At 42.2% G+C, this 22,454-nt stretch overlaps 1 protein-coding gene across 1 annotated transcript in view; it reads left to right on the top strand.

Annotated features, from left to right (window-relative positions):
- Positions 1 to 22,454, top strand: part of PTPN2 (protein tyrosine phosphatase non-receptor type 2) — a 98,534-nt gene that overhangs the window by 18,076 nt on the left and 58,004 nt on the right. Inside the window, exon 2 of the mRNA XM_088469723.1 lies at positions 15,050 to 15,140. Within this exon, the coding sequence (XP_088325849.1) occupies positions 15,050 to 15,140 (91 nt within the window). The remainder of the gene's footprint in view (positions 1 to 15,049; positions 15,141 to 22,454) is intronic.

The following is a 22,454-nucleotide window of genomic DNA, read 5'->3' as shown; positions in this document are numbered from 1 at the left end:
TCCTCCGGCCTATGGCTTGATAACTAACTGAGGTGCCTTGGCTCGGGGGCGGGGTATAGGAGGGGGACCCTAGTGCATCCTGGGAGGCTGAAAAGCTTAACTCTATGGTGCCCAGCGACTGACGTCACACCTATACCCAAGGTATCCTGTGGAACCCTATGGACTTCGTAGAAATAGAGATAACAAGGGTAAGTTCTTACCATATCTCATATTATCAGAGCCAAAATCACTCCCACTGACATCACTAGTGATGACAGTGTGGCCGAACCCAGACGGTAGGCGTTCTCATGGGAACGCCTCCGTCTGGCAGCCACGCCCACCAAAGGGGGCGTGCTGTTAATCTGCATCGACAGTACGCCCCCTTCCCCGTCGCTCCCCGGGTCTCGCGCATGCACACGACGGAGCTCCCTCCGTCATGCACATGCGCACTAGGGCACCATCGACCCGCTTGCCAGCGCTCGCGAGCGGGTCTGAATTAGGCCCTGAATGTGGGATTTGAAGGAGAGGAAAGAGTTGAGGATAACTCCAAGACAGAGTAGTTGCAGGATAGAAGAGATAGTGAGATTGTTGATTAGATATTTAAATCGAGGGGAGTAAGGGGACTCTAAAATCAGATTTGGACATGCTAAGTTTAAGAAAGCGCTGGGACATCCCAAAAGGAAATAGCAGAAAGACCACGTGAGTCATGAGTGAAGAGAGATATCGGGAGGAGAGGTAAATATGAGTAACATCAGCATAAAGATGACATTGAAGGCCTAAAAAGCTAGTGAGTAAGTAGTATAAAGGGAAAAAAGAAAGGGACCCAGAACAGTACCTTGGGGAATTCCAACTGGTAGCGGAAGATTGGTAGAAGTGGAGCCTTGAGAAGAGAGAGTGTGGTCAGAGCTTACAAATTTGTAGGAATATAGGAGTTTGATACATGAGGATAAGTGCCACAAATTTATCCAGGCAAACTGCAGTGGAAACAATTGCTTAGTGGGACTGTGTGATCCAGTCGCACAGCAATATTGAGTGTAGAAATATGTAAATGTCAGTGAACTTTGTATTGAGATGGTAATTGGGAAGAGAAGAAATTAATTACCTTTTGGTGCAATTATTCCTTTTTTTTTTTTTTGCAATAAAGGTTTTTATTGAGATCACCAGAATAATTGACACAAGGTGCAAAACACACCTAAATCAAGGTACCAACAACAGCAATAAAGTAGTCAAAGATAAGTGAACAAAACAAAGCAACGTAGACACCAGCAATTATTATTTCAATATTCATTATTCCTGATTATAAATCTATATTTATTAAGAGTATATTATAGGTGCTGGAGAGCTGCGCTTATATACTCGCATATACAGTACTAATCTAGATAAATCTCAGAAGTCTTAATGAACATTTATTTTCTTATAAATTAATAAAGTACACATGGTAACATATGTTGAAGTTTATTGGCATAACAAATATTATGTTAAATGTTAATAAGTTTAAATATTGTATTAATTGAGTTGTGGTTTTATTGAGTCCAAATTATTGGAACTTCCACAGTGTAAGCATCCTTATATTGTTCAATAAAAGCCCTTATTAATGTTCCACTAATTTGTCACTGCAGAAAATTTATTTATTTAGGTAGGGCAAATTTTTAGAAAATCTAGGAGCTATCTTAAAAGTTTTTAGGGGCCAGACTAGATTGCTTGCAACCAAAATATATGTAAACTATCTATAGAACACCACTCGTGCTCTTTAAGTGTCCCTCCGGCTTCCTCACAGGGATCGGAAATACCGACAGTCGGGATCCTGGCAGTCAGAATCCCGACGCTCGGATCCCGACAGTGTGTGCCTACCCCCCCCCCTTTCGTGCCTAAACCTAACCTCCCTCTCTCCACACCCAAAATCTAACTCTCTCCCTAGTGCCTAACCCCTATACCTAACCTTCCCCCACCCACCCCGCTACTTACCTTCGGCCTCCCGGCGGTCGGGATGCTGGCGCTGGGATTGTGACCGGCGGCGGTTTTCTGGCGCTGGTAATGTATGCGTCGGCATCCCGATCGCATCCCTTCCTCACACGCCATCAGACCGATACATACCAGTCTATGGTGCCCAAATTATTGTATGCCAACAATTCATGCCACATTGCCTCCAATACATAGTATACCACACCACAGTACCTCCAATACATAGTATGCCACGCCACAACGTAGTGCCTCCCATACATAGTATGCCACACCACTGTACATCCAAAATGTGTCAATGTGTATAGTTTTAAATTAATGTTTTATAGGGAAGGCAATGCTGATGTCCCTGCATCTCCTGCCTGGGTTGGGATCTGAGATACCAGCAGAATGATCTGGCTGCATTTCATAGCTGGGTAAATACCTGGCTTAGGCCGGATACACACTTGCACGATATCGCAAGCGACACCATGCATATTAATGAAGGACAGAACAAGTAATCGCTCCGTCGTACATTAAATTGAAGAGAAGACAGCACCATTCTTTCCGCTCAGGGACGCAGGAGCTAGCCTTCTTTGAGATGGCAGAATGGAGGGCGGAGGCAGCTGGGGACATCACTGTGGTGCTAAAGCTGAGGGGAGAGTCCGGCCAAGGTGTGGACAGTCTTGTCAGCTCTGCAGCGCGTCCTGCAGTACCCTGTACAAAATTTGAAACTGAATGCCAGCCAATAGTGTACGCCTCTTATTCCGGGTCCTCATTTTGCATGACTACTGCTACTGTACAGCCATGGCAAAAAGTTTTGAGAATGACACAAGTATTGGTTTTCACAAAGTCTGCTGCTTCAGTTTTTATGATGGTAATTTGCATATACTCCAGAATGTCATGAAGAGTGTTCAGATAAATTGCAATTAATTGCAAAGTCCCTCTTTGCCTTGACAGTGAACTGAGGCCTTGATTCAGAGCCGGACGCTCTGACAGAGCGCTCTCTCTGAATCATGTTTTCTTTTATTTTTATGGAGCGGCCTCCTGGCCGCTCGCAGTGCTGTGGGTTGCCACCCACAGCTAATGCGAGCGGCCTGGATGATGGTCGCGATGGTCAAGACCATTGCGACCATTGGGCTTGCGACGAGATCCTTGTGGTAGGGTCTCATGGCCACATGCCCCAGAGAGCTTTCGGCTCAAACAGAGTCGAAAGCTCTCCCACTGACATCACTTGTGATGTCAGTGGGGCCGCCCCCAAACGGTAGGCGTTCTCATGGGAACGCCTCCATCTGGGCAGCCACCCCCCCCCAACCCGCCCACCAAAGGGGGCGTGCTGTCACTCAACATCGACAGCACGCCCCGTTTCGTGCGAGACCCTGAGCGACTGTTTGCCCCGTCGCTATCCGGGTCTCGCGCATGCGCACGACGGAGCTAGCTCTGTTGTGCGCATACGCTATGGGCCACCATCGACCCGGTTGCGAGTGCTCAGCGCTTGCTACCGGGTCTGAATCAGTTCCTTAATCCCAAAAACATTTCCACTGCATTGCAGCCTTGCTACAAAAGGACCAGCTGACATCATGTCAGTGATTCTCTCGTTAACACAGATGAGAGGGTTGACGAGAACAAGGCAGGAGATCAATCTGTCATGCTGATTGACTTAGAATAACAGACTGGAAGCTTTAAAAGGAGGGTGGAGCTTCAAATCCTTGTTCTTCCTCTGTTAAACATGGTTACCTGCAAGGAAACCCGTGCAGTCATCAATGCTTTGCACAAAAAGGGCTTCACATGCAAGGATATTGCTGCTAGTAAGATTGCACCTAAATCAACCATTTATCGGATCATCTAGGACTTCAAGGAGAGAGGTTCAATAGTTGTGAAGAAGGCTTCAGGGCGTCCATAACTGTCCAGCAAGCGCCAGGACCATCTCCTAAAGTTGATTCAGCTGCGGGATCGGGGCAAGACCAGTGCAGAGCTTGCTCAGGAATGGCAGCAGGCAGGTGTGAGTGCATCTTCACGTACAGTGAGGCGAAGACTGTTGGAGGATAGCCTGGTGTCAAGAAGCAAAGAAGCCACTTCTCTCCAGGAAGAACATCAGGGACAGACTGATATTCTGCAAAAGGTACAGGGATTGGCCTGCTGAGGACTGGGGTAAAGTTATTATCTCTGATGAATCCCCTTTCAGATTGTTTGGGGCATCTGGAAAAATGCTTGTCCGGAGAAGGAAAGGTGAGCGCTACCATCAGTCCTGTGTAATGCCAACAGTAAAGCATCCTGAGACCATTCATGTGTGGGGTTGCTTTTCAGCCAAGGGAGTGGGCTCACTCACAATTTTACCTAAGAACACAGCCATGAATAAAGAATGGTACCAAAACATCCTCCAAGAGCAACTTCTCCCGACCATCCAAGAACAGTTTGGTGACGAATAGTGCTTTTTCCAGCATGATGGAGCACCTTGCCATAAGGCAAAAGTGATAACTAAGTGGCTCAGGGAACAAAACATCGAAATTTTGGGTCCATGGCTAGGAAACTCCCCAGACCTTAATCCCATTGAGAACTTGTGGTCAGTCTTCAAGAGGCATGTGGACAAACAAAAACCCACAAATTCTGACAAACTCCAAGCATTGATTAGGCAAGAATATGCAGCCATCAGTTAGTATGTGGCCCAGAATTTGATTGACAGCATGCCAGGGCGAATTGCAGAGGTCTTGAAAAAGAAGGGTCAGCACTGCAATTATTGACTCCCTGCATAAACTTAATGTAATTCTCAATAAAAGCCCTTGACACTTATGAAATGATTTGTAATTTTACTTCAATATACCATAGTAACATCTGACAAAAAGGGCTAAAAACTCTGAAACCGCAAACTTTGTGAAAACCAATTCTTGTGTACTTCTCAAAACTTTTGGCCATGGCTGTAGATGTGATAGTCATGCAGTGTGAGTGGACAGTGTAGTTTTGTTTCTAAACAATATCACGCTCTCTCACTGACGGACCGGAGTAAATTTGGTAGCCAGGTGTAAAATTTTAGTCATCATGGAGATCTGGTGTCTGGAATTTGTCTAGTCCTATATTTAGGATTCTAGTTGTAGTTTGTAGCAGCTTTGTGGGTCCTTGAGACTCTGAATCTCCTGATGCTGTTAAGTCCTCCGAGGAACTTTATACCATGAAGAGACTCCGTGCCTGATTCAGAGTTGGGAATAGAGTAAGATATAGCAAGTAAAGGCCCCCACACATCTGCAACGGATCGTTGCGATGTAGCGATGGGATCGGAAACGCTGGTCTGGCGGCCATCGATGTTCTGTGATCCGTCACAGGATCGGTGATATTCTACATGTTAAAATTCCATGAACTGCCAATCATGATCATTTCTGTGAAATCCAACATGTTGGATTTCAGCGATCCTGCGATGCCGGGTTATAGGATCACTACATTGCGACGATCCGTATATATGTGGGCCTTCACTCTGCAACTTAATCAAAATCATGCTGCCCTGCAGGTGGGGCAGATTTAAATTGTTCAGGGAGATTTAGATTTGGGAGGGGTGTGTCCAAACTGAAATCTAAATGGCAGTATAAAAATAAAGCTGTCCTGCATTTGTGGGCTACATGCAAAAGCAGCCAGTATTTACCCTGCATGCAAAAAATAGTATGTATTTGTATTCCTGGCATTGCAACTTGGTTTGTCCAGGTTGACAGTTACTTGCTATTTCTTATACCCATTTTACACTTGCAGCAATAACCCAGGTTATTGCACGTGAAAGGGCAGCAACCCAGGTTACTGTGCAGTGTGAAAGGGCCAGGTTGAAATAAGCCTGGTGGAGCGACCCGGCATTCAACCCTGGTTAAGAGAAGGGTTTGTCAAAGCTGGATAATTGGCTGAGACGAGATCAGTTTAAAATTGAAGCGTGCGCGACGCCATCTTGCGAATGGCAGCTAGACTCCATTTTAGAAACCAGAATCTGCAAGACGCCATTTTGCAACCAGCGTCACTTTAAGTTACAACTCACGAGCTAAGAACAGATGGCAATGTTTTTGATAATCTAAATAGAATATACAATGTACCAGAAACTGTGAGTGTTTTACATACAAATTGGGAATCCCTGTTGGCAATTGTAATATAATCCAGGCATTGATCTACACAATTGGATTTGTCTGAATCCAAACAGGTTTTAGTTTCATACCCAGACAGGATGGTTTAGTTTCACAGCTGGAGGTCACATTTGCATTGCAGTCTGAAACTGTGAGTGAGGAATGATGTGTGTGTGTGTGTGTATATGTATATATGGATGTGTGTGTGTGTATGTATGTATATATATATATATATATATATATATATATATTACACACAATAGGGATGTGCAGGCTCGGTTTTACTCGGTTCTTATCGCCACTTTACCGCAAATTCAGATTTATTATATTGGCTATCCAAAACACATGATAGGCGATAGCCAATAAAATGCCGTTTAAAGATCCGAGTAAAACTGAACCCGCTCACCCCTAATATATATAAATATATATATATGTGTGTGTGTGTGTTAAGTCCATCATAGATGGAATCTCGTGCATAAACACCGCACATTACGCACAATTGAGCTGCTAACGTGACGCCCAGTAGCGAATGCACAATTATTAGCATCATGCGATTGCATCTTTCACCATTTCACATACACAAATTATGCTTAAGACCCCGAATGAAAATACCGTTTAGTAGCTAAACGCATCTGTCCCCAGTTAACTAGCATCATCATATCAAACCCCGAATACTCACAAATTACATATTCACACATAAGGTTTAATAAGCTTTAAAGTATATGATTTAAGTTGGTTCAGTTAGTTTAAATGCTGAGAAATAAAGATATTTGATAACTAAGGTATTATACATTCTAAACAAGTCGTGTTTGGTTTTGTATTGATGCATACTCTTTTTACAGTATTCCGTTGTTATCGGTGGGGAGGTCGCATCATGCATTCTCGAGTTATGGATCTGAGGCTACAAGCAACAAAATGTATATTTCATGAACAACTGTTAGGATGTTACAGGGGGCAGGAAGGGAAAGACACCCAGCTGTTAGAGGCAGGGAGAGTCTATTTGAACCAGCCTGTTAAATGCTTTGTAACAGATGCTTCTCCCCTGGGAACCAATGACATCAGCAGCAAACCTCTCTATTGTCCTGTCTATTCTGGGGGGGTATAAACATGTGTGCTCAAACACTGGGTCTTTAGTCTTCTTGCTGAATGCTGACTGAAGGGTTTCTTGCTGATGCTTAACATCTGGTACCGGAAGCGCTGCGTATGTATACTGTACTTGGGTCTGTAGAATTCCTTTTGCGCCTAAATTGTGTCTGGATCAATTGCGTGTAACTGTCTGAACTTTTACTTGAATAACACTTGTGCTTTGGAGCCACAGATTCCAGGTCTAAAGCTGGCCACACATCTAAAGATTATCTGTCCAACCAGCCAACTAGTAGATTGGTTGGAATGAAAATCTGGTAAGGAATACAATCAGCAACTTGCTCCCAGACGCTGAAAAATGGACCAAAACTGTTGTATAAACAAATAGTTTAAATCAAACATTTAACAAACTTGTCTGATGACCATTTTCATCTGTTTTCTGGCATTTAGGAGTAAATTTCTGATCATCATTTACTCCCATTTCTTACCAGATTTTCATTCCAACCAATCAACAAGTTGGCTGGTTGGATGTAAGTTGTTCTAGTGTGTGGCCAGCTTAAGTCTTTATTTACTGTATGACTGCGTACGCAAATTAGCGTCATCCTTAGAGGTTTATAGGAAGGATTTTAGAAGGTACAGGCAGGGGTATATAGAGGTTCTTTTTAATATCATCAGGTTGAACTCGTGTTTAACCATGCTCGTGATGCACTGTGAACGGATAACCTGGGTCGATGGACCCGGGTCCCGTTCACTGCATAGGAAGAGGCGGAACTTGGAGATGAGATCATCACATGATGCCGATGACGTCTTCTAATGCTGGGTCGGGCCGCCAGTCTGAAAGGGGTCTCAGCTGGGTAACTCCCGGGATGGGTACATGAACATAATCTCGGGTGCAACCCGGCATTCAGATATAAAAGTGGTATTACTCTCTTCCCAACTCTGGATCAGGCTCTCTGTCTGATCCAAACATTTTTTTGCTGTTGCAATTAATGGAATATTAATGAGTTTTGTTTTGTTTTATTGAACATTATCAGAATGCTTACACAGTGGCAAAATTTATTATGCCAGTATAATTAAATATATGTTGCTATTATGAATTAATTAGAAAAATGTTCAGTGAGTCTTTTGAGATTTATCTAAATGACTATATGTGAGTATATAAACACATTTTTTTTTTTTTTGGTAATCTGATAGAGTAGCCTCAGGATAGAATTCCAAAGGTAGAGTGCCGGCAGAGAAAATCCTGAAACTGGGAATGTGTGTTGATGAAACATGCAGAGTCTGAGTTGGGCCTGAATACTGAAGTACAGATGGCTTTCTTGAACAAAATGACCACACATTACATTCACTTTGAAATCCTTTGTGCTCAATCATGTTGATGTAGGCATCCACCCACAGAGATGGTCAGGTCGGTGCTTTGTCTTCTGACTAAATTGGCATGTGTGCGCCTTTTTTATAGTGGTGTGGACTGGTATGCCTTAAAGAAAAAAAGTTTTGTTGAGCTTAGTGTAATACATTATTTCTTTATAATATAAAAGGATAATGATAACTTTTAGTACTTTGTGGACGAAACACTTAATAACGCTGTCACACCTATGCCTAACAAAATGTGATGTTGCACCCAACCCTTGCATTTCTATGTGTGTCAGGTTCCAGTGTCTGCTGTCAATGTAAGCCATAATTGCTTTAATCTGTTTGATTATGTTTCATGGAAACATTCTTCCTTCATGTACTAGAAGTTAAAACTTTTACAAATACTGTTGAAATGCTTTTGAAAGTGTTGAAACTAAGCAATTGTCTGGCTCTTGGTGCTCTGTAAATAAGTCTTCAATACTTGCCTGAACTAATTGGATAGGGCTGAATTAAATGTGTAAATAAATGTGTTGAACTAAATAATTCTTACCTTCTCCTGGCTGGCAAAGGCTGCATTCCAGATGCACTGAGACTAGATCAGTGTTTCCCAACTGAAGTCCTCCGGGACCCCTAGCAGTGCATGATTTTCATATCTCATTGCTGGAACACAGATGTGTTTATTATTAACTGACACATTTTAAAAGATCCACATGTGGTTCTAATTACTTCACTTGTGATTCTGTGAGGAGACCTTGGAAACATGCATGTTAGTTTTCTGAGGTCTGGAAACAATGTGTTATATACTCCAGGGGCGAGGAGGGGGCCCGTGTGCATTCCCCGTTACGGACCCCTCCTCTCACCCATGCGGCTGGCAGCCACCTAACGTGGCAGGCCGGCCACCACAGAATAAGTGTGCCCAGAGTCTACGGCACATGCGCAGATTGCCGGGGAAATGGTGCGGCTGCCATTTTCCTGGCGATTTATTCACAGCGCATGCGCAAAATGCTGAATAAATGGCCGTGATGGCCATTTTCCGTCGTTTTGAGCAGCGCTGACAGACCCGACGCGGGACCACGTAGAGGTAAGTTATAGATAATATGGGTGCAGGGTGTGTGGTGCGGTCGCCCCCTCTGGAAACAAGGGCTTGTGTGCACCGCACACCCTGCACTCATTATACATACGCCCCTGATGTACTCCATTACTGCCCAGGTGCAAGCTCAGGATTTCTAAAAATCTCCACCGGCTTTTCCCTAACATGTTCTCTCCCCTCTACCCACCAGCTTTTCCCTTACATGTCCCCATGGCCCATCAACTATTCATTCACATGCCCCCTTTGCCCACCAGCTTTTTCCTTGCATTTCCCTGTATCTAACAGCTTTTTCCTCGAATGGCCCTTTGACTAGCAGCTTTTTCTTGCATACTCCTCTACTTATCAGATTTTCACCATATGCCCCCTTTCTCACTGCCTCCTCCTTAAATGCACATCTACCTACAGACTCTAACTCTCATGTCCATTTGTATACCAACTTTTCCTCATTTGCCTCTTTGCCCACCAGCTTTTGCTCTTTTGTCCTCTGCCATCAGTATTCCCTAACATGCCCCCCCCCCCCTCACCTGTCTATCTACTTCGTATTGCTACTCTTCTTACCTGAATACTGCTATTTCTGCTAAGGAACTTCCTGCCTGCACACTGTGATGTACTCCTGCTGCAGCTGCGGTCATATGATTTCAATGAGCGAGTATCATTTCCAAGAGGCTGTCTACAAATCTGCAGATCCTACCCTTGGTTTGTGTTTATCTTGGGGAGTTTAGCTTTCCTCTAGAGCAGTGGTTCTCAATCTATTTTAGCAAACCATCCCCTAAAATACACAGAACGTACTGAGGACCCTTTGACTATCTGTATACCATCCTCCTCCATAGCTAAGTTACAAGTTTCTGGTACTTTAGCAAAAGAACTTAGAGGATTGCTGCTGTATGAAACCTCAATTTCTTCAGTAAGTTTATTCTCTTCTCAGATTCTCTACGAGCTACCACTGATTGGTTACTTACCCATGATAAAACGCTCACAAAATAAGTATGCCAAATCTTACTTTCCTCTATGGCGGGCTTTGCTAACTGATTGACAGCTGTGAAGCGGCAAGGCATGTAACTGCGACATGACATTTGGTTATGACTCATCAATTGTGGCACTAAGAATCTTCTGGAGTCATCAGGAGTTGTACTAATAATCATCTGGAGGGAATCAGTGGGTGGATTGTTAGTGGTGTAATGGTTAGTATCCGATTTTGCTTCAAGGTTTTTTATTTGTACATGAAAATCAGACTGCAAATTCTATCCCACTAATATGCGTTTTTGTTTCATCTGTTGTTGATGTAGAGTTGTGGTTCTATTGCAGAAAGGGGTCTGCTACATTGTGTTTATAATGTGTATGGAGAAGAACTGTCAGATTAACAAATAGAACAAGTAATAGCATACAGAAATCCAGAGAATACCGCAGTAAAAACATTCTAAGAACATATTAACAAATCATACCAAAAAAAAATGCTTAATGTTAAAGTGTAGGGTGGGTAGTAGTGAGAAAAGCAATGGTTAGTAAGTCATGTGTGTAGTGATACCCTGTCAGGGTATAGCCAAGGTGCCCAAATTTGTATATGGCAAGATAGGGTCACAACTTTTCTTGCTTCTATCACAGAATGAGAGGTTCTTGGTGCAGGTCCACCAAATGTGCAAGAATGTTTCAATCTGTCCACATCCTTGCCAGCAGGTTTGGGGGGGGGATGCACTCTGGCCAATTTATCCAGTGTGGGGCACCATCTTAACTTTTCTGTGTGTTTATTTAGCAAGTATTTTGCATGTCCTATTTGGTAGAAGTTGCTAACATTATATTTGAAAATGGAAAATGCATCCATAGATCGGGAATAATATATTTAATAGATTAATATATTTGGCCATGCATTTTTCATTATTGTAAGTTAAATAGAAAATTGCTACCTAATGAGTATAATCTAGTATCCTGTATGTTTGGTAGAAAAAGAAACCTATAAATAGATCTATTCACAGACCGCAGCAAATGTGTTCATAAACAAGGGGTCCAAATAACAGTAATTTGCTTCCTCGGAAGAGTAAAAAAATAAAAAAAAAACTGAACTTTAATAAACATTTAAATTAAAAAAAAAAAAAAAAATACTTTCTTTGTAGTGAAGAAAACTGGACTGTTAATGTTGCACAGTTGTATCTAAAGCCGCATATCCACTAGGTGATTAAAATGAGCGATTGAACAATAAAGACATCGTAATCGTTCAATCACTCATTAATCGTTCACAAATCGGGAATGAAAATGTCAAACTACCAGCGATGCGGGCTCCTGCTGGTCGTTTTCGAGATCAATCATCGCCTGAACATGCCAGTCAATCTGCCGATAGCGACAGATTGGCCATGTTCAGGGATGAGAGACGGTGCCCGTTCAGTGTAGGCACTACAGGGGACGAGGAACGACTGTACTATTACAATGTTGTAATCGTACTGTCGTTCCAAGATCTTGCTAGTGGGATCTGCACCTTAAGCCACGATAAATTGTGACACACCCATTCCCAAACTATACTCGTATCTTGTAGTTCTGGTGTTTTCCTGTACTTAAAGCATCATAGCATTACATACATTTTGTTTGAATTAGGGATTTTTATGAAATGTTATCTGTTGGCAATGTGATGCAAATGCATAAAGATACATTATGTGGGTCATAGGTAACACCCTAAGGGGTCTATTTACTAAGCAGTGTTAGGAGACAGAGTGAAAAGTGATAATAAAGTGATAAGGTGCCAGCCAATCTGCTCCCAACTGTCATCTCACAGGCTGTGTTTTAAAAATGATAGTTGGGAGCTGATTGGCTGGCACCTTATCACTTTCTTATCACTTTTCACTCTGTCTCGTAACACTGCTTAGTAAATAGGCCCCTAACTTTCAAACAACCCCATTTAAGAGCCTAGGTGCTTGGTTATTTTCATGTGTATAGGTAATGCTGTTTGTTTTTCTATGGACTACGTGCTCTTAACTGTCAGCTAAGCAAGGCTTTATGTGCCTTAATTTGTTGTTTCTGGAAAGTTGTAATTTGATCATCTGAAAGATTATGTTCTGGGAATAACTCTGAACTTTCCCTGAGAGGAGGTCAACTAGCAAATATACACACATTTTCATTTTCTACACATTTAAGAGTCTATTTCCAGTATAAGCTGTTTTGTTTAACTCGGATTGGTTTATATGTGGAGATTTTGTATGTGTTTTGTTGGGCATGATTACTAGAGAAATATTTATTTTATTTATTTTCTCTTGTTGACCATGTAGGAATAGTGATGTACAATTTTGTTTTGTGTTTTTAGATGAAGGGAAATGTTACTTTCTCTAGATTTTCATTATAGTTTGAGACTTGAGCATTCTTAACACTTTTTTTGTAGATATCTTATTTTACTGATCATTGATATTCTGAAATTGTAGTTTAACAAATTTATTTTTACTATCGTACAAAGCAGGAAAACCACTGTTTTTACTAAACATTCATCTTTCTGATATCTTTTGGAATGTGAGAGTTAAGGACGTACTTACGACAGGTGAAACTCCATTTAAATTGGAAAGTGGCAGTTCTTATAGCTTACTGTGATGGGTGCAGTGAATGATGTGGTAGACTGGCTCTGTATTACCCATTTCAGACAGAAAAGCAAATTACTGGGTAAAGCACTTTTACCCAGTAATTTGCTGATCAACACTGGTCCTTTTTCTGTCTGAGAGGGTCAAGCCGGGTCGAAATTCCCACGATTTCGACCCTGGTTTTTACTACGGTCGGAGACCCTGCAATTTTGACCCGGGTTGACCCTTTCAGACAGAAAAAGGACCCGTGTTGATCAGCAAATTACTGGGTAGAAATGCTTGACCTAGTAATTTGCTTTTCTGTCTGAAAGGTGGTTCAGGCCTCAGTAGGGAACCTTTTTTTTCTACCGAGGGCCATTTTGATTATTTGCAGGCCCGGTGCAGGCCACGTCCCCTCTGTGTGACGACACCTGGGGCAGGGCCACAATTGCCGGTGATTACAGCAATGCCCGGAAGATCCTGAGGATGCTGCAGGGAGCTGTAAGGGCAGCGGTGTGACTGTCTGAAGCATCCTAAAGACGCTCCAGGCGGCACTGCTGCATAGATTCTGGCTGCAGGGTGCCATTATAGGCACCCTGCTAGCCAGATGAGGATAGCAGAATAAAGCTCAGAAGGCCAGACCAAATGATTCCGTGGGCATTATACGGCCCCCGGGCCTGAGGTTCCCCAGCCCTGTATTAATGTGTGGTTGTACTGCTGCTCTTTGAGGGAGCTTTATCAAGTGGAGTTGTTTCCAATAGCAACCAATCAAATTCCAGCTATCTTTGTTATTTTTTATTGAAACATGACTTAATGATATAAATGTAATTAGACATTGTTATAAAATTGGTGTTAAAAGTGTTTAATATTATATAGAGAAAACACATATACGTCCATACAATACAGATTATACAAGAGAAACGTGGTAATTAAAAAGAGCATGGAAGGTTAAATAAACACTGACAAAGTTGACAATAAAGTCCAACTATCATTCTTTAAATTTTACTTGACAAGTGATACCTAGAGGTCGATTCAGTTAGTTGTGAAACGGCTACACATGTTATCAAGTGCAAGCATATGCTGATCTTATGGTAGCCCCGAACTCGCAGATTTTTTTGCTTGCAGCCTTTTAGGGCTTGTGGCTAATTCAATCAACACCTTAAGGCCCCTACAAACTAGATGGTATTTTGAATGATTTGGCTGATTCCGACGCATTGTAATGACAAATCGCTCAAATCGTCAAGTGTGTACGCACTATGCACGCTCCCGCAGCATCGTTCATTGCATATTCAGATCTTTTGTACATGCAGTAAGATCTGTCAATCTTGTTAACGATTCCCGGCAGATTGTGCATTATGTACACTCTATCAAACGACCAGGCGATACGACTACATTATATAGTTAACGATTTAACCACCAAACGATGCAAGATATCTTGTTTGGTCATTTGTTAGTATGCACTAAATCTTTGCCTGGGAGTTCAAGGGAAATCATTGATGACATCTAGTGTGTACCTAGCTTTAGTCTTTCAATTAGGAAGATTAGGAATATCCCGCACTGAAATCTGTGTGTTGATGTGAGGTCTCTCTCAGGGGTGGCTGCTAAATACTAATAAATGATCAGAAGACTATGAATTACTGAAATAAGTAACACTTAATTATTTTGTATTGTGTCCTTTAGAGCTAATGGACCATTTCCATCAATTACATAATAGTGTCTTATTTATTTTAGATGACTGTATGGAAATTTTAAGGTAGCGCTTATTCGGATGGCTTGCAATGTTTTAGTTAACGTCAATCTCTGGGTGGCCTGCAGATTGTTGCGTTCAGATATATTTGTATGGACAGACAAATATTAAAGTTTGGTGGGGTTTTTTTTTGTTGGTTTGCTTGTTATGTTGATATAGCCCTAACATGTTATAGATTACGGTTGTTTTACAACATGCTTAATATCTGTTTTGAACTATTTGCATTTATTATTTCTAGGAAATAAGATTTAAATCACCTGTGTTGCCCAATAAGATAGCAAAGAATCCAGAAAACAAGAATCGCAACAGATACAGGGATGTTAACCCATGTAAGTACATCTCCTCTTTTAAACTTCTTTGTTTGTTCTGTTATGGTCAAAAGTTACTTTCACTTTCCTGCTCCCTTTTCTTATTCTGTAATCTATAAACGTATAAGTTATCCAAGCAGACAAACAGGCTCACAGCGACATGATGAAACATGTAGTGTGTCTGTTGGGAAAAGATCAACACTTTACAGTAAAAGCAAAGGTGTGGTGCTATACAAATCGGCCTGGCAAATAGTTTGTGTTCGTTTCCACGCATGCTAAAATTAAAATGAAAGCAATTAAAAAAAAAAAAAAGTGTTTATTTTCTTTGAAGGGTGTCAAACTTTCACAAATGTTAATGATAAAAAAAAAAACTAGTTAAACTGATGAACACAACTTGTATTACTAGAATAGTTGGTATCAATTTTTTTTATTTTAGTTATTCGGATAATATTTGTAATACAGCCTGTTTGGTCTGCTTCCTAAATACTACATACACTGTCTCGTAATATAATTTATGACAATAGCGATGTAATATGTTTTACTAGTGCACTATCTGCTATGCTTGCTTGCACTGCAGGAGGTTTCTCCCACACTCCCTGGAGAGTAATCCTGCCTTGGTGAACCGCGTCATCATGGCCCTGCTCGATGCCGCAAATTCAACAGCAGGGGATGGCGGATGTTATGATGCAGTTCACCTCCCACTTACGGTCTCCCAAAGGCTAGTATTTTTAAAAGTAGGCATTTATATACAATTCCAAGGATAGTTTCCCCTGTAGCATCACTTCTCTACTTTCAGCGTGATGCATTAAAAATTTCAGTTTTTTGTATTTCAAATTACAACCTAGAAGCATTGAAAAACCAGGTGGGAAGGGAATTGTCTCAGTGTAATGCTAGCCAAATGAGTATTGTTTGGTTGTTTGAACCATATTCAAAATGAAGAGCATTTGGTAATGAAAAATAATGTTCACCTTAAATTTAAAATGTTGCCTTTTAGAAACAGTGATTATATTTCTTTCGGACCTTGGACCTGTTTTCACTATTTCATAGCACATAGTGTTCCCGCTAGCCACTGGGGGGGTCTCGCTTAGAATAGGGGGGAGGGTGTGTATCCTCCGAATTGTCCCGCTTGGGTGCGTGCCCAGCACTTACGGACTTGCCGGGCTTTCCCCAAGCTCTCTCCTCACGGTGAATAGATGCCTGGCGGTGATCGATCACTGCAACTTTTTCCACCCCCGGGACACTGCGGCCCAAGGGTGGGGAAGGCTGAGGACATGCTGTTTTAGTGGGGCGCCGCTAAAATGGCGGACGCATTTTGCACTTTTAAAATCGAGCAGGGTGCTGCGCCCCGCTAATACAAGCTAGCGGGAACACTAGAATGGATTCTTATGTGGTGGAAACTTTATCATTACCTCTCCCTTGTTTGGTGGTTACCTATTTTATATTGTATTTTTTCTTATGCTTCTTTGTAAAAAAGAAAAAAAAAGAAAAGAAAATATTTAGAAGATGAATTTAATATTGAGCAAAGTATACCATCAGAAAGTGATCAACACATAAGCAATTTGCTATTGTGGCTTAACGTAAAACGGTTGGTGGATTTTCCATGAAACAATGTGTATACCAAAATAAATAAAACGTTTAAGTTCAGAAATAAAATTGTACATAAATTTGTGCAAACCCATACATACAATAGCATATAAATATTTTTATTAAAACAATAACTATACACTTCTGTTAAACGCTAGGTGTTGCCTGCGGTTTCACCCACGATAAAATCATTTCTGCCAACATTGTTTTCATTTGAGGTGTTATAGTTGTATTGCTTTGCATTTCGGCCCTATTGCGGGAGTTGCCCATGTGACCTGCAGCACTATACAGGTCACGTGGGCCACTACCGCAACACGTTCACCCACTGTTCACACCAATGCCACTGTTTAGGCCACTACTGCAGTTCCTTTTCCCACCGTTCATACCAAAGTCACTTTGTGCCCTGTGCACAGACTGCTATGTAGCCTATCCTATTCACGCGGGCCCGAAGAGCACCCCTCCCCCCACCCCTTACCGGCTGCGCGCATGGTGTCGCACCTATTTCTTGCAATGATGATGTCAATAAACTGATTTTGTTATTGCTCAGCTTTGACTTGACGAATCAAGATGAAAGAGAGTGCAGGTTATTTTTAGGAGTTTCCACTACAAAATGTTGCAGTTTTCATGAAAATTGCTTAAGTAGTTTTTTGATCCAACTTGGAAAAAACAGACACAATATTCTTATTATATTCGTATAGATAAGTAAAAACTACTATACAATACTATGGCAAAGTACTATATTTTGTAAAATGTTCTGGTGCGAAATGAGGGAAAATTAGTGTAAAGTAATAGAAATGAGACTATTGAAATACCTTTTATAATTTTATGTAGCTGGGTTCCCTGCTCCATGGCCTTTAGGGTTTAATTGATTTACTGCTTGCTCAGCACAGTGACACTGTATAATAGTGCTATGGGCGGAATTCAATTCTTTCCAGCCCCTATTGCGCCCGACGGAGCTATTCTATTCTTGCTCCTGTCGGGCGCGATCAGCTGCCAAGCGCTACATTTTAGCTCGCAGCCCCTGGGGGAAGAGAGCTGAAATGTGCGAAAAGTGACATGTTTGGGCGCCCAAACATCACTTTTCGCGATTGCGCCCAGCACTTTGGTCGGGTTTAGCTGCTTTATGCGGCTAAACCTGACCTCTATGGGCGCGATCAGCGTGAAAAGCTGGCACAATTGAATAGCGGCACGCGATCTGTCACTTTAGACGGGAGACGCGGGCCGCGAAATCAATTGAATTCCGCCCAATGTGTTTAAAAATAGTAAATGTACTATAGATTGGGGAGTGGCCTGGATGGGCTGGATGTAGGAGGTTGACTTTGTAGCTCCTAGGCCCCAATATCTGATGCATACCTTCCTGTACCCTATACTCGGTCCCTGGCACTGGTATATCCCTCACTACTTACCACTCCCAGCTCCAGGAGTCCTAAGGTCAGTCTGTGTTCACTGACTGCTGTGCTGTGGGAGCTGAAGATCTCCTTATCGCGGGCGCCATCTTGGATTCGGTCCCGTTATCTGTGGCGGCTCCTGGCTCCAGCACTAGTCTCCTCTGCTGTCTGGAAGGTGCCCTGGGGGGCTGGGGAGGTGAGAGACCCCCTCTCATTCTCTGTCCAGTGTCCTGCTTACTGTTGCGGACCCGCGATCTCCGGTCGCGGCCGCCATCTAGGATTTGGCTCCAGCTATATTTGCGGCTCCTGTCTTCAGTGCTGGACGCAGCACACTGTTTGGCATCCTGGCCAGCTAGGGGGGTGGCTGATCCTCTTCCTGGATCTCTGAGGATATTTGGAGTCTCCAGGGTAAACTTTTTTTTTTTTATCTTACCCCCTTATTATTGAGTAGATTTGCATCTGGTGCTTCTGATAGGTGTCCTAAATGCTCTACTCCCCAGTACTCATTTTGGCATCTTCTCTGGGAGTGTTCTGCTGTCCGGGTGTTTTGGTCAGTTGGTAAGCAACTGTGTCACCAACACAGGACGTGGTATTTCCCTTTTGTCCCCTAAAATGTGTATCTTTGGTTTGGGTCTCTTGGACAGGGCTAATTGTTTAACGGTCCAATATGTGATTAATGTATTGACTGTTGGTTTGTATTGCCTGCACTTGGATGGCATCGAGGGGCCCTACTTTTGCTGAGTGGTGTGGGTTGATGAATGAAGTGGTGGGGCATGAACAATTTTTATATACTAAATATGAAAGTATTGGGGGCCCATGGATTACTTCTTCCTATTATGTTACTGGAGGGGGGGAAGATTTCAGACGCTGATGGGTTGGCGCTCAGTGAGACTGGATAATAATGTCTTGATACTCTGAATCTTTGCTTGTAATTTTTCTGGTAATTTGAATGGCTGAGATTTATTTTGTGCAGATATTTATGTTTTGTATTTATTAATTGGATTTGACTTTGTATTTGTATTAATGAGATTATATGTTAAAGGCTGTTTATTATGATTTTTTTCTTTCTCTTGGGTTTGTTAGGGGTGGGGGGATTCTGTTTCTTGTATTGTTTTTTTTTTTTTTCTTTCTTTCTGTTAGGGAAAAAGTTTTACAAATAAACTCAATTTAAAAAAAAAAACACCCCCCTCCTCCTCCCCCCATTTACGGAGCACCAGTGTAGTTTTGGAAAGACACATCAGTTTTGGGCTGCCGTTTTATTTACAACTATTTGCAGAATGGCTGATGGCATGGCTGGAAGCCACTGGAGATATTTGTGGTGATGCAACTTGATGGGGGGACTGAAGAGCAATAGAGCCATCAGGATTCTAATTAATCCTGCTGGTCCACTGACTAATGGGGACCCAGGGAGCAAAGTTTTGCAGCTCTTGCTGAAGCAGCTATTCACCACCTGGTCCAGACTTTTGCATTGTGAGATTAGGTGCATAGAGATCAGAGCAGGTCTCCTGGAATATACTTTGGATATGACATTTACAGCTAAATCTCTGAGGCCAGACTTGGCAACATCATTGCATAGGGCTGCAAGGATGGGAGATTCCCTATCACTGATTCCAATATCAAAATTTGCTATATGTTGTTGCATAATACTTTTTATGCAATATTTGAAAAAACAATAGGAATTAACTGTTAAAAAAGAAAAAAAAAAAGTTGTGAACCATGACTAGGATGATTCACGTGCAAGGCTAGTAAGCCAACCTGGGCTGGATAAAAGGGGAAAAGTGCTGAATTGCCCCCTACCTACTTGTGTGTACAAACTGGTTGTGAAGGTCTACGAGCCCCATATAAAGTGTTTTACATTTATATCCAGGGGTTAAAGTGGGCTGGAACGGGGCGGAACTGCGTTCCGTAACTTCTATTTGGAAGTTCCGCCTCCTCTGACCCACCTTAGCTCAGCGCCGCAGGGAGGCTCCATTTGCCGGGTGCCCGATGAGATTTTGTTACAAGAGGGCGCCCGGCTCCCTCACCCCAGCGCCAGCGTCGGCCAGAGGCTGGAGCTCACTCATGAGCTCCAGCTTCCAGCTCCGCTCCCCCCACGGGCACTATGGGAGAGACATCATGACTTCTCTCCCATAGTTCAGACGTCTTGGAGCAGCCAGGCGGACCGGAGGCACACAGGACCGGGGCTTAAGGTAACTATTGCTTTTTTTTTTTTTTTTTAATGTAAGCGGCACTACTACTATAGGGGGGACTACTACTGGGGTTCCTACTCCTGGGGGCACTGCATAAGGGGCACTATCACTTCTGTGGGCTCTGCATAAAGGGCACCACTACTGGGGGCACTGCATAAGGGGCACCACTACTGGGGGCACTGCATACTGGGGGCACTGCATAAGGGGAACCACTACTGGGGGTCACTGCATCAGGGGCACCACTACAATGGGCATTGCATTTGCATAAGGGGCATTACTGCTGTGGTCATTGTATAAGGGGCACGACTACTGAGGGCATTGTGTATAAGGGGCACAAATCTGGGTATTGTGTAAAAGGTGCACTGTATGTCATATATGAATAAGGGACACTACTATGTGGTGTGATGTGAATCGGGTGAATCAAGATTGTGCTACTGTGTGGTGTAATTTGAATTGGGAATACTATTGTGTGACCACAACCCTTTCTTTTGATGCTGCGCCCCTTTTTTGGCACACTGTCCCTTTTTTAAAAAAAAAAAGCGCCAAGGAGGAAGGTGAGTACCACCACTTCTCTAGTTCCACTGTAAGCTCTGTTTATATCAATCTAGCTATCTGCGTGTGTATCATCACAATTTGTTTGTTATATGTAACAGCTTTTTTGAGAACTATATTTAATTGAGAAACAGCCTGAGTGAGTGAACTGAACGTTCACTCGTTCAGTCTAGGCAGCATGGAGATCAAGACACAGACCTCTCTGCAATACACGGAAGGGAAACAAACAGTCACAGCCTGATGACGCTGGACACTCACATGTTGTGAGTGTCCGGCGTCATCAGGCTGTGACTGTTTCTTTCCTTTCCCGTGTATTGCAGAGAGGTCCAGCGGGAGCAAGAAGAGAACAGTAGGTGCTCTCTATTGCTCCCCGTACATGCTGAACCTGACAGGGATAGTCAGGTTGACCAGCATGTACGGGCGATGATAGATGGCAAAAACAACCAGCGGGCACGCGCATCACTGGTCGTTTTTGTCATTTACATGCCCGATTTGCGGACGTTTGCACGGTAGCGACGTAGTTATCGTGCAATCGCCTGCCAATATCGCCTAGTGGATCCTGCAAGGCCAACACAAGAAGAGTGAGTTCTTTCTATGTTTAGAAAGAGCTCACTTAGAAAGTGAGTTTCTTTCTTTTTAATAAATGTTAAAGGAACACCATTTTTTCCCAATTTCTTTAAAACCAGTGTGATCAAAAGGATTATTATTGTGAAGCTAAATGTTTATTAAAACTAATTTGTACTGTTAATAAAGTTAGAAAGTGTGTTTTTATTTAGATTGCAAGCTCAATTTCATCCTGGGATGTATATAATTAATCAGAAAGGAAAAGTGTGATTAATATCTGTGTTGAAATCCTTGCTTTATATATGTGCCCATTACTTAATATCTTATTTCTAACCACAATAATTCCACTGGTTTAATCTCTTTCTTGTCTTTGAAGTTGTTATGATTGTTCGGCATACCTGGAGAATTAAATAATTACTTCTGTGACTTATCATTTTTTGTGTCAGATTAGTAAATAGCTATTGATCATTGCCCTACTACCTTAATAGAGTAATTATCAATAGCTGTTCACTAATCTGATACAAATGATTAATATATTGCACATAAATGTCTTGATAAAACATTCCTATGCTGCAGCATGTTGTATATCATTATGTGATAATTCCAGAAGGGCTAATTCCTGGGTGACTGGCAATAAATACCATTCATAGCAACAGTCACAGAAATAAATCCATCATTCTACAGTTATAAACAACGAACATAACACAGCTTACAAAAAGGAGATTAAACAGTGGTTAGAGATAACAAAAATATCAAGTAACAGGTGTGTATGTCTGTATATATGTGTATTATATATGTGTGTGTATATCTATGTATACATAATATATATAATATATCTATTTTTTGTGTGTGTGTATGCATACACACATATATGGGGCAGCACTCAAATGGTTTCAATATGAAGGTGTGGTACAGGGTCCAAATTTAAGCTGATATAAACACACTCACCTCATCCATACAGGATAAAGTATGGACCAGCACTCACACATAGGCCCGTATTCAGTTAGACGTGAAAAGTCGGAAACTTTTCGCCTGTCCGACTTTCCGCTTCCTTCGCC

The sequence above is a fragment of the Taudactylus pleione genome, unplaced genomic scaffold (genome assembly GCF_031769625.1).
Source record: "Taudactylus pleione unplaced genomic scaffold, aTauple2 ptg000093l, whole genome shotgun sequence".
Taxonomy (NCBI): domain Eukaryota; kingdom Metazoa; phylum Chordata; class Amphibia; order Anura; family Myobatrachidae; genus Taudactylus; species Taudactylus pleione.
Note: the sequence above shows the minus strand (reverse complement) of the source record. Positions and strands in the feature narration are given on the sequence as shown.